Here is a 24,493-nt window from a genome sequence, read left to right as displayed (position 1 = left end):
TCATAGGAACTCTCCACGTTTGGCCATAATCTTTTAGTGCGGTGTACTTTAAGCCTAAGTGAGCCCATTTGGAGTGACTGTGCGCAGACTAGGATTCTCCCTATCTGTTATCTGCACAAGTGTTACTAATGGTTTTATCAATTAGGCCTCGTCCAATAACTACATGCCTGTGATCTCCTTTAAATACAACCAGTGCGGTGCTGATTTGTGTAGTTAATGAGTGTGCGGGTGTGTGTCAGACTGTGTGTCGGTGTGTATAAGTGACTCTGTATGTAGTCCCTCTCCCTCTCTCTCTCTCTCTCTTTCCTCTCTCTCTCTCTCCTCTCTCTCTCTCTTTCCTCTCTCTCTCTCTCTCCTCTCTCTCTCTCTTTCCAATAAGGCCGGATGTGCTTCTTCAGAAGATCCTAATGCGATGTGTAGCCTAGCTGAAGATATGTTTGCTTCCTAAGATGAGATAGTCAAGCCCAGGCTGGAGTGCCATCTTCTAACAGATCATACCCTCCTGAATGACAAGCATCACACAGATGTACCCCTCAGTCATTGCTCCAAATATGAAAAACTGCAAATATTGATCACTGACCTGTATGCATGCTTTGCAAATATATATATATAACAGTTGAAGTTGTAAGTTTACATACACGTTAGCCAAATACATTTACACTCAGTTTTTCACAATTCCTGACATTTAATCCTAGGGGCATTGTGATGGCCTCTCCAATACCTTGACTTTGTTGTTCTTAAGCCATTTTGCAACAACTTTGGAAGTATGCTTGGGGTCATTGTCCATTTGGAAGGCCCATTTGTGACCAAGCGTTAACTCCCTGACTGATGTCTTGAGATGTTGCTTCAATATATCCACCTAATTTTCCTCCCTCATGATGCCATCTATTTTTTGAAGTGCACCAGTCCCTCCTACAGCAAAGCACCCCCACAACATGATGCTGCCACCCCTGTGCTTCATGGTTGGGATGGTGTTCTTCGGCTTGCAAGCCTCTCCCTTTTTCCTCCAAACATAACGACGATCATTATGGCCAAACAATTCTATTTTTGTTTCATCAGACCAGAGGACATTTCTCCAAAAAGTACAATCTTTGTCCCCATGTGTAGTTGCAAACCGTAGTCTGGCTTTTATATGGCGGTTATGGAGCAGTGGCTTCTTCCTTGCTGAGCGGCCTTTCAGATTATGTCGATATAGGACTCGTTTTACTGTGGATATAGATATTTTTGTACCTGCTTCCTCCAGCATCTTCACAAGGTCCTTTGCTGATGTTCTGGGATTGATTTGCACTTTTCGCACCAAAGTACGTTCATCTCTAGGAGACAGAACGCGTCTCCTTCCTGAGCGGTATGACGGCTGCGTGGTGCCATGGTGTTTACGCTTGCGTACTATTGTTTGTACAGATGAACGTGGTACCTTCAGGCCTTTGGAAATTGCTCCCAATTTGCTCTACAATTCTTTTTCTGAGGTCTTGGCTGAATTATTTTGATTTTCCCATGATGTCAAGTAAAGAGGCACTGAGTTTGAAGGTAGGCCTTGAAATACATCCACAGGTACACCTCCAATTCACACAAATTATGTCAATTAGCCTATCAGAAGCTTCTAAAGCCATGACATTTTCTGGAATTTTCCAAGCTGTTTAAAGGCACAGTCAACTTAGTGTATGTAAACTCATTGTGACACAGTGAGTTGTAAGTGAAATAATCTGTCTGTTAAAAATTGTTGTAAAAATAACTTGTGTCATGCACAAAGTAGATGTCCTAACTGACTTGCCAAAACTATAGTTTGTGGAGTGGTTGAAAAACGAGTTTTAATGACTCCAACCTACGTGTACGTAAACTTCCGACTTCAACTGTATATATATACAATACATATACATACATATATATATATCAGCACTTTTATCACTTTCTTTCCCTCAACCTCTGTACTTATACCCTAGTTTTTATTTTTTCCCCTCCCCTCTTTTCCTCCCTGTAGACTCCCCAGTGCAGAAATAAATTGTTGATTGTTGATTTGCTCTGTCTTCATGTAAATGATTCAACAGGGACAGTGTTATTCCTGTAGGTCCTGACTCTCTCTCTCTCTCTCTCTCTCTCTCTCTCTCTCTCTCTCTCTCTCTCTCTCTCTCTCTCTCTCTCTCTCTCTCTCTCTCTCTCTCTCTCTCTCTCTCTCTCTCTCTCTCTCTCTCTCTCTCTCTCTCTCTCTCTCTCTCTCTCTCTCTCTCTCTCTCTCTCCCCTTCTCCCCCTCCTCCCCCTCCTCACGCCATCCTCTCCCCCATGCCCAGACCCTGTGTGTGTGATAAATTATTTGTGGGCATGCTCCGAGGGCCCAGGGCTGCTCATTCCTACACACAGAGGGGCCGCATTGATCCGGCCTGTGGTTCAACTTAATTGGAAACACAGTTATACCAGCAAGCTAGAGACACACTCGAAAACATATACACACACACTCACAAACACACACACATATGCATACGCACAACTATACACAGCACCAGCAACATACTCCAGCATGCACACACAGATTCAAACAAAACATCTTCCCTTATTAGGGGGCAAAAAAATAAACACATAGCATTCACTTGGAAATAACTATTACACATCTCAGACACTCACAGCTCCTGTCCTCGCCAACATGCACACATGCACACACAGACACACATAAAACACACACGCAGCCTCGCGCATACACGCACACGCACACACACACACTCACTCACACCCTACACCGTTAAACATGCTATTCCTAACCAGCAGCAGTAAAGAGGAGTAACAGTACACAGTGGAGTAATAAGAAGTCCATGGTTATTGATCTGCCCAGCACACTGACTATCATACAGCTAATAGATTACATCAAACGCATCAGAGCAGTCAATGAGGAGTGATCCTATTAACTGGGGATTTGTCAACGGTTGTGTGTTCACTCACTCAGACGTCTGCCCAGGGTTTGGGAGGGTTTGTGGGGCTTGGCAAGTGGACAGAGGGTGGGTGCTATGGGGGGTTTTGGGGCATATTTAGTAGTTCTGTCTCTGGCTGTCCTGGGTAAAATGCCAGGAGGTATTCTGAGCTTTCTGAGGTTGTTTCTGCTGCGGCCCAAACCCTGCGCATGCCTGTAGGGGGGAAACACGGATGTGGTGCCAAAACAGAGAGAAAGAGAGAACGAGAGAGAGAGAGAGAGAGAGAGAGAGAGAGAGAGAGAGAGAGAGAGAGAGAGAGAGAGAGAGAGAGAGAGAGAGAGAGAGAGAGCAGGAGAAAGAAAGAGGGAGCAAGAGGAAGAACACACCCACAGATATACAGATACATTAAATCAGGTTCCCTGCCAATAGTGTGTTTTTCAGAGCAAAATGCTATTTTCCAAATAAATAGATCTGTGTCACTGTGTGCTAAGAGACAGCGAAACCCGCGCCAGGGTTCAATAATTCATTCCTGAGTCGAGGGTTTTGGAGAGGCGCTGATTGGGCTGATTTTCTTATTCTGTTGTGATACAAAGGAGGCCGTTTGAAGTAATTTGTCCCAGAGAGAGCAGCTTGGAATACCATACAAGCTTTGATTTAGCAAAGCAAATTTAATTTCGTTTGCTTTATGCAAACCAGCCGGGGCCGGGGGGGGCTTCTCTGATTTCACCGGAGGGGTGGGGGATGGAGGAGGGGAGGTGGAGGGGGCGTGGGGGGAGGGGGGGGGGGGTGCACGCTAACCGAATCACGCCACAGCACTGCCTATATTTAATACGGCACATACGCACACATACACACACTGTGAGCAACAGTTCAAAAGTACAAAGCCCGGCTCCCCACTCTGGAGCCCTTTGAAATCAAAGCTTAAAATAATTGAGTGTGCTGTGCTCTCCTTTTGTTTCTTTTTGGATCTTTTCTATTATTAGTGGTATTACTCTTACGGTGTACTGTAGCACTCGCCGGTTGCCAGTTTTTTTCTTTGTTTTGTTTTCTATTGTAATGGAAATCATTTTGAAAGCATTTTCCCCCCCCCTATATGCGATTGGAATGGTTTGGCTGGACTGTGTCTGATATTTCCTACCCATAGAGATGGGCGTTGCATTACGGATGTTCTTGTCTTAACCATGGCCTTGGGATTGTCATGTGACTGTACTGTGGACACCAACGTGTACACCACAACCATATTAACCACCTTTAATCAACTTTGTCGTGCCTTTGCGTAGCAGACATGACAGCTTCTCTTTGGCTGTCGAAGCCGATCCCGGTGCTACTTAGTCCGAGAACTTAATGTTAGAAATGGGTGGTCAACGCCGTTTTTAAGTTCCATTCAAGTCTATTTTCTTAGCCAGCAATAATGAGTGGATAAAGGGAGAAAACCCAATTTCCTTTATGCTTTTTTTATATCCTGAAAAGGCTCTCCTTGACGACCCTTTGGTCTTTTGTTAGAGAAAACGGAGCTAATATCCTCTAGCTCTCTGTGCAGTTTAAAGGTCTTAATTGGATTCCATTAGTATATTGCTTGACATGACACTTGAGTCGGCTGTATTAGAATACTCTGCTCGAGATTAAAAGTCTCCTCCGTTCATTCTTTCCGCCAGCCCCTTTGTTACGGCTCCAATATACTTTGTTGAATTCGTCGTTTTTCGCCAATGTTATTAAGCTTGAAATGACTTAAACAGATGATTTCACTTGAAGAAGATGTGCAGTAATGGGCACAATGGCAGGCCCAAATCATGTGCACATCTCCATGTGTGTCCACTTTCTCTGCTAAGCAAAATATACATGTGATTCATACCAAATCGTGTATAGCCTACATGTGTTTCTGTGTATGTCTCACGTGTTCATTTCTTCATAAGGGAGTATCAGGAGTATCATAAAGGAATGAATGCTGTGGTTTGATAGAGTGTACAATACACATATTGTACATTCATGTATTTGATGATATTCGTCTTTATCTTCCCAGTCCTGACTTGACATGGAGGGATATGCAGCATCTGATCGCCATGACGGCCAAGGTCCCCGACCCCAAAGAGCCAGGATGGAGTGTCAACGGAGCAGGGTACCACATCCATGATAGGTACTAGTTACACACACAGTGTAAACACACCACACACATCAAACCTTTTATAGTCCCATACCCCTTCAAACATTCAACCTCCAGCTGAGTACCCCCTCTAGCACCAGGGTCAGCGCACTCTCAAATATTGTTTTTTTGCCATCATTGTAAGCCTGCCACACACACTATACATTTATTAAACATAAGAATGAGTGTGAGTTTTTGTCACAACCCGGCTCGTGGGAAGTGACAAAGAGCTCTTAAAGGAACAGGGCACAAAAAATAATATAATAATAATCCATAATTTTGCTCTTTCTTTATCCATCTTACACATGAAACCTTATTTGTTCACTGAAAATGGTGAATAACTCACCACAGGTTAATGAGAAGGGTGTGCTTGAAACTCTGAGCACATCACTCTGCAATGTTGGGTTGTATTGGAGAGAGTCTTAAATCATTTTCCACACATAGTCTGTGCCTGTATTTAGTTTTCATGTTAGTGAGGGCCAAGAATCCACTCTCACATAGGTACGATGGTTGCAAAGGGCATCAGTGTCTTAAAAGAGCGATTTGCCAAGTCAAGAAACTCGAGCGCAGCCCATTCTAGAAATCTGTCAGTGGCTTTTGATTAAATTCAATTTTCACAGAACCGCTTGTTGCAATTTCGATGAGGCTCTCTTGTTCAGATATCCGTAAGTGGACTGGAGGCAGGGCATGAAAAGGATAACAAATCCAGTTCTTTGTGTCGTCCGTAATTGTGCACCCAACTCACTCAGGTGCTTCGCTAAATCACATTTGACATTGTCCGTAAGCTTGAGTTCAATTGCACACAAAAAATCATACAATGATGGAAAGACCTGTGTGTTGTCTTTGTTAATGCAGACAGAGAAGAGCTCCAACTTCTTAATCATAGCCTCAATTTTGTCCCGCACATTGAATATAGTTGCGGAGAGTCCCTGTAATCCCATTCAGGCGAGAAAAAACGTCACCCAGATACGCCAGTCGTGTGAGAAACTCGTCATCATGCAAGCGGTCAGACAAGTGAAAATTGTGGTCAGTAAAGAAAACTTTAAGCTCGTCTCTCAATTTTAAAAAAACGTGTCAATACTTTGCCCCTTGATAATCAGCGCACTTCTGTATGTTGTAAAAGCGTTACATGGTCGCAGCCAATATCATTGCATAGTGCAGAAAATACACAAGAGTTCAGGGGCCTTGCTTTATCAAAGTTAACCATTTTCACTGTCGTGTCCAAAACGTCTTTCAAGCTGTCAGGCATTCCCTTGGCAGCAAGAGCCTCGCGGTGGAGGCTGCAGTGTACCCAAGTGGCGTCCGGAGCAACTGCTTGCACACGCGTTTACCACTCCACTATGTCTCCCTGTCATGACTCCTTGCCATGACTACCTGTATTTGACATTGTGTTGTTATTTCGCTGAACACTAGATGGTTTCATTTTATTTTTGGCAGTGAAACGAGGCTACTCAGACGAGGGAAAAAAATCCCTCAAATGTATAGCCCCGTTGGAAAATACAAATGGACTGTTTGAAAATGTGAAGAAAAGAAAAAGTTTAAAATATATATATATATTTTTTTAAATGTGAATCACATTTTTTGGGGGCGTACCCCTGGAGTCTGTTTGACTATCGGGGGGAGTAAGGCGAGCTACTTACTAACTCAGGTTTGATCACTAGTATCTCCTTTCATTTGTGGCACTGCTTTCCTGTGCTACTCAAGTGCTGCTTAATTAGCCATATATACTGTAAGCCAAAGATCTGTACAGATTTATTATCTTTTCATTCCAAATCTTTCTCTCGAGCCGCCAGTTCTGGTTATAGACCACACGTACACGGACCCATGGAGACGTATAGATGACACACTTGACACTGCCACAGAAGCAATTAATGGCAAAGATCAAAGGTTGACCCTCTATACATGTTTTATGGAGGTAGCTGTCAGGACATTTCTCCAAACAGCTTTTTCCCCGCTCGCTCGAGATCTAAATTAAGTCGAGATCAGATCATGAAAACGCGCCCGGTAGAGATCTGATTCTGAAAGTAAAGTTAGCATTAGTAGACAAAGTAACTGTAATAATATTACCCAATTTGAAAAAAGAATGCTACTTTACTCGGTTACTCATAAAAGTAATCCGATTATGTAACATGTTACTTTTGTAACACGTAGCCTACAAACAACGCACATACTGCAGCCATTGACATATCATGTACAGGACACATAGACTCATGCACTGACATACAGAAACACACTCACATACAAACTAGGGACATGATACGGACACCACACACCTATGAATAACACACATACTACAGCCAAACAGTCCCACAGACAACACGTGTAACCTCCACAACACACCAGCTGTTCTGGAAAACTATGTGATCACGCTCTCCGCAGCCGATGTGAGTAAGATCTTTAAACAGGTCAATATTCACAAGGCCGTGGGGCCAGACGGTTTACCAAGACGTGTACTGCGAGCATGCGCTGACCAACTGGCAAGTGTCTTCACTGACATTTTCAACCTCTCTCTGTCAGAGTCTGTAATACCAACATGTTTCAAGCAGACCACCATGGTCCCTGTGCCCAAGAACACTAAGATAACTTTTTAGGGATAGGGGGCAGCATTTTCACTTTGGATGAATAGCGTGCCCAGAGTGAACTGCCTCCTACTCTGTCCCACATGCTAATATATGCATATTATTAATACTATTGGATAGAAAACACTCTGAAGTTTCTAAATCTGTTTGAATGATATCTGTGAGTATAACAGAACTCATATGGCAGGCAAAAACATGAGAAGAAATACAAACAGGAAGTGGGAATTCTGAGGCTGGTCGATTTTCAACTCATCGCCTATTGAAATCCCAGTGGGATATGGATCTGTTTGCACTTCCTACGCCTTCCACTAGATGTCAACAGTCTATTGAACATTGAATGAAGCCTCTACTGTGATGTTCAGCCAGATGGGAGCTGTTTGAGTCAGTGGTCTGGCAGGGTCCTGGTCATGAGCATTCCACATGATATCGACTTGCGTTCCATTACTTCTATAGACACAAAGAAATGATTCGGTTGGAACGTTATTGAATATTTATGATAACAACATCCTACAGATTGATTCTATACTTAGTTTGACAAGTTTATTCGACCTGTAATATAACTTTTTGAAGTTTTCGTCCGAAGTTCGCCTGGACCTGCGTTTGGATATGTGTACTAAACGTGCTAACAAAAGTAGCTACTTGGACATAAATAAAGGACATTATCGAACAAAACAAACAATTTATTGTGGAACTAGGATTCCTGGGAGTGCATTCTGATGAAGATCATCAAAGGTAAGGGAATATTTATGATGTAATTTCGTATTTCTGTTGACTCAAACATGGCGGAGAAATGTTGTTTCTATCTGAGCGCCGTCTCAGATTTTTGCATGGTTTGCTTTTTCCGTAAAGTTTTTTTGAAATCTGACACAGCGGTTGCATTAAGAACAAGTGTATCTTTAATTCTATGTAAAACATGTATCTTTCATCAAAGTTTATGATGAGTATTTCTGTTATTTGATGTGGCTCTCTGCAATTTCTCAAGATATTTTGGAGGCATTTCTGAACATGGCGCCAATGTAAACTGAGATTTTTGGATATAAATATGCACATTATCGAACAAAACATACATGTATTGTGTAACATGATGTCCTATGAGTGTCATCTGATGAAGATCATCAAAGGTTAGTGATTCATTTTATCTCTATTTCTGCTTTTTGTGACTCCTATCTTTGGCTGGGAAAATGGCTGTGTGTTTTTTGGACTTGGCGGTGATCTAACATAATCATATGTTGTGTTTTCGCTGTAAAGCATTTTTTAAATCGGACACGATGGGTAGATTAACAAGATGTTTATCTTTCATTTGCTAAAAAATATTTTTGAATTTCCCGCGCTGCCTTTTCAGCGGAATGTTGTCGAGGGGTTCCGCTAGCGGAACGTGTGTCCTAGAAAGGATAACCTGCCTAAACGACTACCAACCCATAGCACTCACGTCTGTAGCCATGAAGTGCTTCGAAAGGCTGGTCATGTCTCACATCAACACCATTATCCCAGAAACCCTAGACCCACTCCAATTTGCATACCGCCCCAACAAATCCACAGATGATGCGATCTCTACTGCACTCCACACTGCCCTTTCCCACCTGGACAAAAGGAACACCTATGTGAGAATTATATTCATTGACTACAGCTTATCGTTCAACACCATAGCACCCTCAAAGCTCATCAATAAGCTAAGGACCCTGGGACTAAACACCTCCATCTGCAGCTGGATCCTGGACTTCTTGACGGGCCGCCCCCAGGTGGTAAGGGTAGGTAACAATACATCCGCCACGCTGATTCTCAACACTGGGACCCCTCAGGGGTGCGTGCTCAGTCTCCTCCTGTACTCCCTGTTCACTCATGACTGCATGGCCAGGCACGACTCCAACACCATCATTAAGTTTGTCGATGACACAACAGTGGTAGGCCTGATCACCGACAACGATGAGACGGCCTATAGGGAGGAGGTCAGAGAACTGGCAGTGAGGTGCCAGGACAACAACCTCTCCCTCATCGTGATCAAGACAAAGGAGATGATTGTGGACTACAGGAAAAAGAGGACCGAGCACGCCCCTATTCTCATCGACGAGGCTGCAGTGGAGCAGGTTGAGAGCTTCAAGTTCCTTGGTGTCCACATCACCAACAAACTAGAATGGTTCGAGCACACCAAGACAGTCGTGAAGAGGGCACGAAAAAACATATTCAGGAGACTGAAAATATTTGACATGGGTCCTCAGATCCCCAAAAGGTTCTACAGCTGCACCACCATCCTGACTGGTTGCATCACTCCCTGGTACGGCAACTGCTCGGCCTCCGACCGCAAGGCACTACAGAGGGTAGTGCGAACCAGCTTGCTGCCATCCAGGACCTCTATACCAGGTGATGTCAGAGGAAGGCCCTAAAAATTGTGAAAGACTCCAGCCACCCAAGTCATAGACTGTTCTCTTTACTACCGCACGGCAAGCGGTACCGGAGTGCCAAGTCTAGGTCCAAGAGGCTTCTAAACAGCTTCTACCCCCAAACCATAAGACTTCTGAACATCTAGTCAAATGGCTACCCAGACTATTTGCATTCCCCCCCCCCCCCCCCCCCTTTTAAATCACTGCTACTCTCTGTTGTTATCATCTATGCATAGTCACTTTAATAACTCTACCTACATGTACATATTACTTCAACTAACCGGTGCCCCCCGCACATTGACTCTGTACCGGTACCAACCCTGTATATAGTCTCGCTATTGTTATTTTACTGCTGCTCTTTAATTACTTTTTACTTTTATTTCTTATTCTTATCCGTATTTCTTTTTTTTTAACTGCATTGTTGGTTAGGGGCTCGTAAGTAAGCATTTCACTGTAAGGCCTACACCTGTTGTATTCGGCGTATGTGACTAATAACATTTGGTTTGATTTACACTTCCGACAGCATACAAACACCTCAGACACTACACCATACTACTGATATTACACCCACATTGTAAAACAGACACTCTTTTATGACTTGGGAATAAATGATTTTGGCAGGGGAGAAGTAGCATTGTCAGTGTCACCATGCATGTGTCTGACGAGTGTCTGAGCGCGTATCGATGCTCTGATTTACTGCGCCGAGCAGGGCTCAGGAAAATGGAAGCACTCTCTCCTAATGTACGAGGCGAGAATCAGAGTGAGAGATGCTTTAAGCGCCAGGCTCCTCCACACGTCGTATAAATGCTTTTACATCGCGTTTACAACGCCTTTACAATGTCAGTCGAGCAACGGCATCGCAGTAATCAGTCTCAGAGTTGTAATGTATTTCCTCTCCCTCTCTCTCCCCCTTCTCCCCCGTCTCCTTATCACTCTCCCTCTCTCACTGCATCTTCATCAGTCACTTTCTCCTCTTCTTTTTTATCTGTCTTTTTGTCTCCTTCTTTATACCGTATTTCTTTCTCTCTCTCTCTCTCTCTCCTTCCTTCTCTCTCTTTCTTTTGGTTTAATCCTTCTCTCTCTCTCGCTCGCTCTCTCTCTCGGCGATATGTAATAAAACAGATTATAACCCGTCTGTTTCTCTGAGAAGAGTAGATGAATTAGATCATAATGATTCATCACAGTGCAGTTGTTGTTGAAATACATACATTTAGGTGACGTGGCTGAGGACTGGTAATGCCCTGATCGCAATGTTGTGCTGAATCTCAGTAATTACAACGAATGGTTCATTGTGTGGATAAAGACCGTCAGAGCAGTGCATGGGCTTAGGGTCACTTGACATGGGTACAGTTGTTAGGAGATGGTGGCAAAATGCAACATATCTTAGGTTCAGATTAGGCTAAGAGGAGATATTGTGTTGCAGTAGAAGTTACGGGAGAGTGTGACGATGCTGGCTATTCCCCAGGTCAAGAACAGTTTTGCTCTACGCTGATAAAGGATGTGAAAGATGGTTGAAAAGCACGGTTAACACAACAGAAACGACACATTAAAGAGGGGAAATGTATGAGTCTTCACACCGCGTTTCAAGGTGTAAGAATGTCCAATGGTTAGGGAGTGGGATCTGGGAGGGGTTTTCTTCTCTGGTTCTCTGAGGATCGGCTCACTTTTCAGGAACGATTGTCTTTGGGCCTGGACAGGGTTATGGGTGGGGTTATAGCTGAGCTTTGGCTGTGTTGGGAGAAGTATTTCTGTGCATGAAGGATGTGTATGTGTGGTGTACGTGTGGTGTTTGTGTAGTTTGTGGTTTCATTTAACATGGTAGGCCAAAGGTTTCATTGGGGACTTGTGTGTACTGTGTTGAGGGCAGATGGCTGTTGTGATAGGAGCAACTGCAAGGCTTCTAGGGTTGCGATAGAATAGTTGTTTCACGGGAGGTTGATGTAGAGGAGAAAGGGGGGAGAGTGTATACGAGTGTATACCCAGAATTCGATCTGTGTGACCTCCATACAGACTAAGGAGCTTTAGAAACACTGATGTCGTAGACCGACCCCCTAGCTCCCATCGCCATGGCGACAATAAACATGTCAGCCGCCACACGCCAGCGCAATCTGCAATCAGATTTACTGTGCATGAAATATGGCAGCATTTTTATTGGTCTAAAGGCTTGTCACTCATCATTTATTGGCTGTTGCTAGGCCTGCTGGGATGTCAGTGAGTTGCCTGCCCCCTCTGGAGCAAGAGAGAGAAAGAGAGAGAGGGGGGGGGGGGGGGAGAGGAAGCGGAAAAGGAGGCGCAGAGAGAGAAGGGGGCAGAGATTGAAAGAAGGGAGGGGGAAGAAATAGAGAGAGTGATGGAGCTGGAGAAAAAGAGCCCAAAAGAAATAACATACATCCATCCTATTTCATTGTGAAATGGGTTTATCAGGTTGACAGAGGAACAGTGCCAGTGTAATCCCAGGTCCACACAAATGAAGCAGCTCTGGCACCACCTCATACAGCTTTGTATTCCTTTGAACACTGACACCTATTGATCATGTGGTTGACAGTGGGAAAATGTATCTCTGGTTAGTATCTTCACTTGAAGTGTCTGACCCAGAAATAGCAAGTTGGGTGTGTCAGCACTGGGGGAGGATACAGTCCAGAGCACGGCACGTCCAAACAGACTTCATTTCCTTTCATCTCTTTGGATAGAATAGGTGAAACTATTGTAATTGTACCGTGGAAGATTGGATGGGAAATAATTGAGAGAAAATATCAAAGAAATGGTGCCGTCCCTGTAAAGACAAAGTGAATATCAAGGAGAATGAGCAGCGAAATGGTATAAAAAAGATTCCAATCCCCCTTTTTGAAAAATGGAGAACTATTAGAATGTTTACATTTGCGGGCATTTTGTTCCATATCAAAATAATGAATTGCTTCCGTTTTCAAATTAAAAGTACATTACAATGCAATTAAGGATGCAAATGAGTCTAGGCCTGTCGCATACAGCCAGAAAAAGTGAGAGACAGAAATAGAGAGAGAACGTGGTGATGCATGAGAGTTGGTGTGCATTTTTTGTGTATTAGTGTTAGTACCTTTGCGTGTCTAGGTGTGTGTGCATTTGTCTGTTTGTGCATTTTTATGTGTGCGTTTACATGTGTGCGTGCATTTGTGTGTGTGTGTGTGTGTGTGTGTGCATTTGTCTTTGTATACTAATGCATGCATTTGTGTGTGTGTGTGTGTGTGTGTGTGTGTGTGTGTGTGTGTGTGTGTGTGTGTGTGTGTGTGTGTGTGTGTGTGTGTGTGTGTGTGTGTGTGTGTGTGTGTGTGTGTGTGTGTGTGTGTGTGTGTGTGTGTGTGTGTGTGTGCGTGCGTGCGTGCGTGCGTGCGTGCGTGCGTGCGTGCGTGCGTGTCTTTGAGTGAAGAGGATCACGTTTGAATTGTGTCCTCTTAAACAACAACAAAGTAGTCAGGTCACTCTTACCGTAGTAACTAATGGACCATAGGATGGTACATATCTCTTACACACACACTAAGAGCCTCCGCGTTTCGTATCTTATAACTAAACATACACATCCATACAAAACACAACACAACACAGCACACTCCTCTCTGTCTTTCCTCCCTCGGGCTGTGACCTCCAAGCCAGCGTTTCATGAACGATGTCTACATCCCTGCCGAACTGTGGACCGTAAAACATAATTTTGCCATAACCTTCCCTCTTTGGAGAGAAAACAGATATAAAAGTATATAGCGTGTGGTTTACTGCGACCCCTTCACCCATCCTGGCAGCAGCACTGGCTGATGGATGCTCCACATCGCCCGCCTTTTAATTGCTCGTAAATTTTTGATCCAGGGAAACGCCACGGTCTCCTTGTCCCCTTGGCGACATGGGTGACGGAGCAGCTGGAGGGGGACAGGGGAGGGAAAGGGATGTGTGTGTATGTAGGGGGGGGGGGGGGCTATAAAAGACCCTCACATAGACAGAAGAACCATGGAGACACCAGAACAGGAATATCTAGGATAGAGGACAGAATGCAGACCACAGAAAGACTGTTAGGGATCTCACAGAGTAGAACACACAATGTTAAGAGGATGTTGCAGACAAGCTGCTAAACGATGTCAATAGTAAGTAGAGTATATGGCATCCAATACTTTTCTCCCATTAACAGTTTGAACATGAGAATAAAAAGTTCAAGCTGTGTCTTATACTGTATGTTGATTTATTGACAGGTACTTTGAGCATCAAGTCTCTGTAAATTAAATCTGAGAATAGTGTTAAATTGTGTGTGTGGGTTGGTCTGGGCCTGTGATGCAAGGGGCTTGTGTACAACTGACACTCATGTCATTTGGACACACTTTTAGGGGGGTTACCTTACCACAAAATAAAACAGATTTTCTTGCTAGCTTGGTTATTTTAAAAAGAAACTCCTGCTGTTTGCGTAAATTGCCTGCCTCAGAAACCTAAGAGAATTATACGAGAAGCTTGGCTGAAAGCTAAACACGGAGAGGTCTTTAAGTACTGAAATATAGTCTGCTAAATTTGCATACTCACAGGCGTTGTAGCAAAGTAGTCCTTTAAGTGCCTTCACAGTGTTGACAGTAATGGATGAAAGTGAGCAGTTTGATAAATGACTCATCAGAATTCACATCTCTGTGACTGGTGGGTCCCCAAGTGGAACGGATGTGCATATGGTCTTGTTTTGTTGTGAATTATGTTGAGGTGATTATACAGATACAGTACGTCCGGAAATATTTAGGTTTGCCTGACCATTGCCTGTAGTGTAAAGAAAAACAAGCGTCATTGATATAATTGTGAGTGGGAGATAAAAGTGATTCTGAAAACATTCTATAGAAGAGGGGTATCTAAAATAATGACAATTAGGAAATGTTTAGGAAAGCTTTAATGTGAAATCATGCAAACATTTATACAATTACATCACCATTTGGAACAATTTGAGATGATCAGGTTTGATGGTATTTGATATGCCTTGTGTGTATTGGCTCAATATAAATGTGTGCCACTGCATCACTGTGCTAGTACAGTTTACTATGGATGCAGACTGCATATGAGATTTTCGGGGACTCCTCTGTACCAGACTAGCTTGTTCTTTGAAGGAAACAATTAAATTCCCTTTCACCTCCATTCCTCCTCTCCTTCCCTCCCTCCCTCCCTTCTCTCTGTTCTCTGTTCTGCTCTCTGTCCTGCCTGCTGTCTGGGCCTGCTGTGTGAGTGTTCTTGGCCAGTCTCATTAGTTAGTGTTCCACTAGGTGGGTCTGTCTGTAGTGATCTCTCCTCACATTGATCCTGATCCCTCTACACCCAGCAGTAGCCCTGCATGGCCAACACACACATTGATATTCCACAGGTCACTGTTTAGGGCCACGGGTTAGAGGTCAGAGGGCACTGTGTAGGCTCACGTTCAGCTTTCCAGGCTCATCAATATTTTGGAGCAAGACAGGGGAGGGGGACGATTGAATCACACACACATACTAACAAAAACACATACTGCACATACCAGGGTTGGAACCGATTTAGGGAATAGAACTGAAAGTCGGAAAATAGCATCATTTTTAGAGGAATGGAAACAGAACTAGTATTCCGGAAGCGTATTTGTATATATTCCTAATATTTAGTATATAATTATGTAATTCAGTGAAGTTCTGATGCTAGTTAAAGCCTAAACACGTTCCAATTCAGGTCATGTCATGATGTTCAACGCTTCAGGCCAATCCCCCTATATGTCCACCCCTCTCTCTCGCTCTCCCCACTTGTGAACTTTCAGTTGTATCTCGCTCCTATTTGACCAATCAAACACATAAACAACCAGCTTACCCGTTCCATATCAAGCTGCTCCATCCATGCTAAATGGCGGAGTAAATGAATGAGCTAAATGTTCAAAAAACGATGTTGATTTCACTTGTTTCAACAACAACAACCAAAATCTGAAAAGGAACTGCGTGAACTGTTCATTTGTTATGGTTTCAAACCGGTTCAGAACTTTATAATGCTGGTGGGAACACAGGAAAAAAACAGGGGTTCTATTCGGAACGGAACTATTGGAAAATAATGTTGGTTCCAGCCCCATATACATACACACCTGCATAGACGCACACACATACACACACTTCCACTCGACCGATACACAATGCCCAGGGCCTGTTCTGCTAGGCACAGAGGGAGAGAGATGGGTAACCACGATCAACCTCACCACTGTCACCCCCAATTACTCATTCTCTTAAAGGCCTATTAAAACATAATTGCCCAGCGATTTACATCAAAGTTAATGTGGCCCCGGATAATGTATTATTTTTCCATAAGCCTTTTTCTTTTGTGCTGGCCAGAAAAGGAGAGAGAGACTGTAATTTCCTGAGTCATGAGGAAAAGGCATGTTGGCAGCCGAGTGTAATTGTTTAAACCCCCTCGCAGACACCTTCCAGTCGCCCCCTTTTAATCCTCGTTATCGCTCTCATTAGCCCGAGGTCAAAGGTCACCCAGCGCCCTAGAAACACAAACACGGGCACCGTAAGAGGGACGGGAGAGGGGGGTCCTTCTCCTATCCCTACTCCCTACTGCAGTTCCACCGAGGATGCATATCTAGTATCCTGCCTATCTTCCACCCCTGCTTAGGGCTTAGGGTGTGTGTGTCGGAGGCTCGTCTAGCCACCTCTGCCTTCGCCTCTGCTTGTGATCTGTCTGCAGGAATCAGGACCTTGTTTTCCCCCCAGTGTCCCTCTCTAATTGAAGCTAATACTGATCAATTTAAGTAATTAAGTGCTTTGCCTGCTTGGATGAGGGCTGGCTGGTGAATGCATTAGCAGAGCAGGGCTGCACTTGTCTGCCTTCCCTGCTGCTACCGGTTGGGGCTGGGGATGGAGGATGGAGCTGAGGGTAGGGTTGGAGGTTCCGGGGTCACGTCAATAAGCAGGCTCCCCACAGCTCCTCTGGCTTACCTGCAAATATATACACACATATAGCTATCCATCTTGTGGGGCATGCAGTCGGCTGGGGTGTTGGTGTTTCATTAGTGCTGCTGTTTCATCGCCCTGACTGGATCTAGGGATGAGCTGGGGATATCCCATTTATTCACTGGGCCCCGCGGCCCCTCTCCATATGGCCCAGGAACCTGCCTCTCCTTCCCTGGTCCCGTGTTAGCGGAACGCAATTGTGTGGAATGTGTAAGAAGGAAGTGTGCCGTCATTCAGAGTAGACATGCAAGTAGAAGAGCTGAACCGGTTTCCGGCAGACAAGCTCCGGATCCTGTCACTATAACTCACACCAGCTCTTTCCTCCCTGGTTCTCAGCGAGGGGCACACACACACGTGTACGTGGGTACACAAACAAACACGCACAAAACACACACTGACACACACATGCTAAAAACACACACATACAAAGACAAGCATCCCTTACTGCGCTATTGCGTTCAAGCATTATGCAGTTCTAGCTGTGTGACGAGAGATTATACATACCTACTGCTGTATGATGCACCCTCTGCCATTCTTCAGTTAGCTCTTCCATCTCTAGTCTAATACCTCTGATCTATTGCGCTAACCAGGAATGGCCTCCGCTGTATGCCTATCCATCCGAGACACATTTTTGCTTCGAATTTCACCGCTGTCGTCAAGCAACCAAGTACAAAATAGTGAGTTGCAGACATAGAGACGTAATTGCCATTCACGCACAAATTTTGGCGAGCGCCTTTCCCGCGAGACCCCGATGAAATGGTGCTTCAACCCCCGAAACTGTCATTCTTAATGAAATGGTAATTACTAACACAGCCGAACAGCTGAGGGGCCCGCCGAGCTCAGCTAGCAGGACAAACCTGCAACACTAACCAGGAGAGACTACAGACAGAGAGAGAGAGGAAGATCAGGGAGAGAGAACAGAGAGGGAAAGAGAAAGATAGGAGAGACACCGAGAGAGAGCCCAGGATGAAAACAGAGGGAAAGAAAAAAAAATACAGACACAGACAGAAATACGGAGGAGAGAGAGAAACAGAGAAAGAGAAAGATACCGATGGAGAGAGAGAGCCCAGGGAGGAAAACAGAGAGTGTAGAACAAGAGAAAGGCAGATAGAGATACACAGGAGAGGGAAGGCAAAAAAGTAGCTTGTTTAAGAGTTGTGTTGTAATCGTGAAACTGTAACACACACTGTACTGAAGATTGGGGGGGGGGGCTCCACGGTAGCGATACTCATTAATAAACCTTGCTGTTTTAAAAGTGTGGCTGTCGTTGCGAGCGAGGGGAGCGTTTGTTAAAAGGGGCCACGCAGCCCCGATAATTGATTGCTTTGTAAGTGAACGTGCCTTTAACCTTTGGGAGGTCAGGCCCGGTCAGATGCCATCAGTCCCGGAGGTTTGAACTGCCTCCAGCCATTTGTCTTGTGCCGCTCCATCGTCTGTTGGGCCGATTTGTCGAGCGTGAGATGCTTTAGGTGTTTAGATTACGGGCCGAGTGGGAAAATGCCACCCCAAACAAAGAACTCTGCTGAGATCTCCCACTGATATGCGCTGGCAGGAGGCCAGCAACCCAGGGTGCTGAAACTGAAGGGGCCCTGCCTGAACCAGAGCCACATAGAACCACAATGGAGGCTGAAGCACAGCCCAGAGTGGGCCTTGAAACCCAGCCAGCACGAAGCCTGAATGGGAGCCAATGTGAGGCTTGAATCACTGCCAGAACGGTGACATGAGATCGAGCCAGAATGGTGCCTTGAGACTGAGCTAGAATGACAATTTGAGACTGCGGGCTTTGGATGTTGCTGCTCTTTTACACAGGGAAACTGGGGTGCCGAGCCGAAGCCGTGAATGCTGGAGGCCTTTAAACCACCCTGCTACCCTCCCAGGTATTTAGAGCTGTCAGTCATCATGGCTGTAGAGGCAGGCTGCACTGGGATGATTTATCATAAAGATTATCAGGGCCACTGGTCACCGCGTCACTCACACACACACACAGGCAAGCAGCCCACCTATAGGACACCACACAGACAAGGTCACACACACCGCTACACTCTTTACAGTCTCTACGATTTATAGATACCGCCACAACTCAGTGTGGTCTATAAAATCCAGATGAATATGGAGAATCCATTGGTCTCAGGGCAGAGGCGGCTGTGCCCTGCTAACTCTCACGGCCAGCCTGATAGATGTATTAATTATGGAGACCTTTTTCTTCTCTCTTTTTGTTCATCTTCTCCAAGCCAATTACTCTGAGCTTCTGAACTGTATGTGTTTTACTACAGAGAGGCAAGGTAATTTAAGATATGGTTTATTCACAGAGCAACAATCCCACTGTTGATAGAACGATCGTTTCATGTAATAATATACGAGTGAATCCAAAATAATAGAATTTCCTATGAATGAAAAAATCGATTTGTGTAATTGTTACATAATTAGTGAGGGAGACAGGAAGGAGAAGTCCTGTGTGTGTGTGTGTGTGTGTGTGTGTGTGTGTGTGTGTGTGTGTGTGTGTGTGTGTGTGTGTGTGTGTGTGTGTGTGTGTGTGTGTGTGTGTGTGTGTGTGTGTGTGTGTGTGTGTGTGTGTGTGTGTGTGTGTGTGTGTGTGTGTGTGTGTGTGTGTGATATACTGGCTTTCCTGTTGATTAGGAGGCTTAATGAGCAGCAGGAGGATGAAAATGGGGGCCAGCGTGGTGATGTGACGTTGACCTCTGACCCTGATTCCTGATTGGGTGTTTATATTGAATTAGACGGTGTTGGATAAACACAGAGACGATCCAATTTCTATCCTTAATACAGTCAACTTCATCAGCTAGTCTTCTTTCTTCACATTGGCTGTGACTAAATGTAGCTTCTGACCTGAGAAAATCTATGTTCTTGCTTGTGTACCCAAAGTATATGTCGTTGGATATAGAGAGAAACGAATATGTCCGTTTTGTGTCGGTGTGTAGCAGTAGCTGTGTAGATGTGATGGATTGTGTGAGTGTGTGAGAACACTTCAGGGTGTATGTGTGTAAATATATGTTTGATCATAGTCAGTATACATGGAATGTGTGAGAGAATGTGTGTTCGATTGATGGTTCAGTAGATAAAGTGGGCTGAGTAAGGAAAGGGAGAGTGAAAGGGAAGGGGGATACCTAGTCACTGAATGCATTCAACCGAAATGTGTCTTCAGCATTTAGCCCAACCCCTCTGAATCAGTGTGTGTGGTGAAGAAGGTGCAACAGCGCCTCTTCAACGAGACTGAAGAAATTTAGCGTGGCCCCTAAGACCCTCACATACATCTGCAGATGCACCATAGAGAGCATTCTGCCGGGCTGTATCACCGCCTGGTACGGCAATTGCACCGACCGCAACCACAACCTCTCCAGAGGGGGGTTGCGGTCAGCCCAACGCATCATCGGGGGCACACTGCCTGCCCTCCAGGTCATTTACGGCACCCGGTGTCACAGGAAGGCCAAGAAGATAATCAAAGGATCTCAGCCACCCGATCTACGGCCTGCTCACCTTGCTACCGTCTAGCAGATGGAGACAGTACAGGTGCATCAAGGCTGGGACCAAAATTATTTAACAGCCATCACTAGCCGGCCCCACCCATTACCCTGCCCTGCACCTTACACACTGTCACTAGCCGGCTACCACCCGGTCCACGACCCTGCACCTTATAGTCTGCTGCCCTATGTACATAGAGCCATTGAACACTGGTCACTTTAATAATGTTTACTGATCGAATATAACTACTTCTGTACATACTGTGTGTATCTGCTACTGTACATAGCATTTTAGATACACTGTTTCTGCACATTGCATATTTATGTATATACTATAGCTCACTATAGACATAGCTCACTCTAATATATCTACCGCTGTACATATCGTTCTTAGTATATCTTGTGTAAATTCCTCCGGTGTAAAGTATATACATATATAGAAGAATGCACTTGGATTACTGTTACAGTGCTATTTGGGTTGTTGATTGGACGCGTTCCTACATTTCTTGATTTTTAAATGTTATTTAAAATGTTAAATTGTTTGACATTTTACTGCATTGTTAAAAGCTAGCAACACGAGCAATCTGCTGCACCCGCTATAACATCTGCTGAACTGTGTACACGACCAATAAACTTTGATTTGATTTTGTATTTTGATTTGTGTGACACACAGCTGTGCCCGGAGGGACAGGGGAAGTGGAGCGCTGTACTTCCTGTGGGGGGGGGGGGGGGGGGTGAGCTCTGTCTCGGCGGGGGTGTGCAGCAGGCGTGTGGACGGCCGTCTGCACCCCTACCCCACTCCCACAGCGCCGCGGGCGAGACGGTCCCCGTGCCCTCCACCCCCACTCATGTATAATTCATGCTAAGTAGCAATTTTGATGTTTCGCTAGGGGGAGAGAAAAATACAAGAAATTTCCATATAAGGTTGCCTGTTCCCCCCCCCCCCCCAATCCAGAGTTCATTTGCGATACCACACAATTAGTCGACACAGAATCTGAGGATATATGGCTGCCCTAGAGTTGCACCAGTAATAACCAAGGGAGAAAAATTCACCCAATAACTTTGTCCCGAGTGTTTCAATTCCCCAAAAGTGCCTGATGGAGAGAGTTGCTAACAAGAGTATATGAATCTCTATATGGACTAATGAACCCCAAATGCCCCATGGTTAAAAAACACACAACACACAACTCCATATCAGACCAATGACTGTGGGTATCAGATGCTTTAATAAACTAAAGAGGAGAGATTCAACTATGTTTGATGCTCATGTACTACACTATAGATGGCAGATGGGTTCTAATCTATGGTATCAAGGACTAGTTACTTTGCTCAGCAAAAACACTTGGGACTTTGAAGGGAATCTTCTACCAAGCTTTAAGCACTATGCTCACTCACAAGGGCACTGTCCTTCAGAGGGACCGGGGCTTGGTGTGCATCCAACAAAAGCGTCCCCCAGAATTTCGTCTTCAAACCCACTTTTGAATTTGTGTTTGAATAGCACTCAGGCGACAAATCAAAATATGTTGGACGCTAAGAATGAGGTCACCCTCTATTGATCCTTAAAATGTTCCTCGCTTCTTACACGCTCACTTCTTTGAGTGATAGGCCCAGTGATGGACGGTCATTTTGCTGCCCTCTCTTTCTCCCTCTCTCTCTCGCTCTCTCTCTCTCTTTTTCTTTCTCTCTCCGAAGAGACCGTACCAAGGCCTGTGCCAAACCCCTCATTTTCTCCTGACAGATATTTCATTAAACTTTTAACTCTTTGCAAGGTAATTTACTTGACATTTCAGGGGGAGGGTTTTAAGCACTACTCATTGTTGCCTCTGCAATTTACTGGCAGACGGACACTTGTCTAATAAATCTCCGAAAAGCCATTTTAAGGAAACCTAAAAGGAGTGTCAAACGCTGGCTTGATTAGTGTTTTTAAAGCTTTTCTTTTCTCAAATCCTGCTATCAACCTATGTGAACAAAGTCTGTGAAAACCATCAATATTTCATTCCGATAAATAGCATTGTGTGTCTTACAATTAACATTTAAACCAACAAAGGAGGAAAGTGTTTTATGGCAAGGCCTTGCGCTGTGTAGGTCCCAGTGGCACCAATTTAATTAAGACCTCTTGTCTTAATTACTTAATAAGCCTAATTAGGAACATTTCTGGAGAGAGGTATTTGGCTGTAAGTGAGATGAAAATCGGTGGAATTTAGTAAGTCCATTTGTTATTTCATTTTAAGTCCAATGTTAATCCAATCTATGTATGTGTGTGTGTGTGTGTGTGTAGTAGTAGTACAGCTCAGGGAGATGTTTGATCAGCATGGGATTTGTCAGGACCTCCAGTCCTGCGTTAAAAACATACTGCTGTTAATCATGATACATACGGATTAAAAAAAAAACACAATAATCGAGGCTAACGACTTGTAAACCACATCTGAAAGAGTCTGTGCGGCAGTTGGATCAAGCCCATAATACTGCCGGTGTTTTGTCATTGTTACCTGCCATACATAGACAGATGTGTGGAGGAGAGGGGGCGAGAGGGGGGTGAGGAGTGGGGGCAAGGAGTGGGGGCTCGCCGTGTCACCGCGGCGATAAGCAAGGCGAACCCGCCCAATCACATAGTCTGCCGCTGGCACATTCCTGGCCACTTAATTAGGGGTTGTTGGTACCACAGAAGGTGTCACCAACCTTTTCACTGGGAGAACAGATGGGTGTCCTTTTTTCTGAGGTCCTGCCAATGCCCCACTCTCCCGCGCTCCTGGGGAAATGGCCTAACTCAAAGGCAGCTGCTTAGTCCAGCTTGAGTGATTCTTTAGAGACACTTCTATTGAGGTGGTATATTTAGTGGTATGTACCGCTGCAGAGAGAGGGAGAGGAGACCAAGAGGACTGTATCCCTGACCAGTCATTAGTTCTGTGTTTTTACATGTTATGATAGATGGAGTTATATTAGGCTTCCCTATCGATGTTTCTTAGACACGGACTGCAGGAAGAAAGTGAGGGTCGGGACCTCAAAGCAAAACCCCCCCCCCCATCCCCCCCTAACCCCCCCCACCCCCACCCCCACCCCGCCACAACCAGATGGTGTGAATGTCAACAGAGAATGGTTCTGTCCTGGGTAGGACTGTCTGGGGAACAAAAAAAAGGAAAGGGTTCCTCGGCAGCTACAAAGAGGGGCCATGGAGAGACTGTGAGGGGAGGAGCCTGAGTCCTAATAGATAAAAAGAACAGGAGAGTTGTGAGAGGGCAGACGTTTCCACTGGTGAGTGAAAGGAGATGCAGAGAATCTGAGGCTGCAGATTGGTCTGAAGGGGTTCTGGAGGGGGTCAGGGTTTTACATGCCCCGTGCCGGGTGGACAGAAGATGGCCTGTCACTCATTCGTCAGCTTGGCTCAGACTGGGGAACCAGATGGTTGATTAGAACACAGCGCAATTAGAATCACAGGGTCACATGCCTGTTTTGTTATTGGAGGCTAGGGATATCTTGTTCGCCTGCATATGGTATATCTGTTGATTTTGAAATACATTTTGTACTTTGTAAGTTTAGTTTAATTGTTAGCTCTTGGGATTTTTGTTTTGCATTCATACCCTTTCGTTAAAGACTTGTGAAATAAATGCAAACGGTTCTACAATAGGAACAATGGTTTTTGGCTGTTGTTGCTGGTTAATCGTTTGTTTCAAGAAAGGTGAAAATATATGTACATAAAGTTTGGTATAAGGGAAAATGTAGGGTAAGAAAAACACATTTTACTCAGGTTTTATGTTATAGTCAGGCGATTCTTCCGATGTAGTGTATTGTATCCCCCCGTGTTAGTCGAGGGATCTCATCTGATGGCTGAGTGGGGAGTTTCACTGGAAATAGGCTCCGCTCAGTTCAGGTGTAGCAATTTATTGCCGTGGCAGGACATAAAATCTGTCATTTTCATCATGTTCTATAGTGGGTAAACCTGTTTCCTACTGCTTTTTCTATCAGATATATGTCTGCTCGGTTTTATGGTTGTGGAGTTGGGGCCAACCCTGATCGATCTATTGAAGCTTGGGATTTAATAGCTGCACAGCGCCCGGTTCAGGGCAATGGGGAG

General features: G+C 44.7%; 1 protein-coding gene across 1 annotated transcript in view; it reads left to right on the top strand.

Moving 5' to 3' along the window:
* Positions 1-24,493, top strand: part of LOC129837324 (PC3-like endoprotease variant B) — a 153,112-nt gene that overhangs the window by 102,821 nt on the left and 25,798 nt on the right. The window contains exon 13 of the mRNA XM_055903396.1: positions 4,919-5,032. Coding sequence (XP_055759371.1) covers positions 4,919-5,032 — 114 coding nt within the window. The remainder of the gene's footprint in view (positions 1-4,918; positions 5,033-24,493) is intronic.

The sequence above is a fragment of the Salvelinus fontinalis genome, chromosome 38, assembly GCF_029448725.1.
Source record: "Salvelinus fontinalis isolate EN_2023a chromosome 38, ASM2944872v1, whole genome shotgun sequence".
Lineage (NCBI taxonomy): Eukaryota > Metazoa > Chordata > Actinopteri > Salmoniformes > Salmonidae > Salvelinus > Salvelinus fontinalis.
The sequence above is the reverse complement of the archived record's forward strand: the minus strand, read 5'-3'. Positions and strand labels throughout refer to the sequence as shown.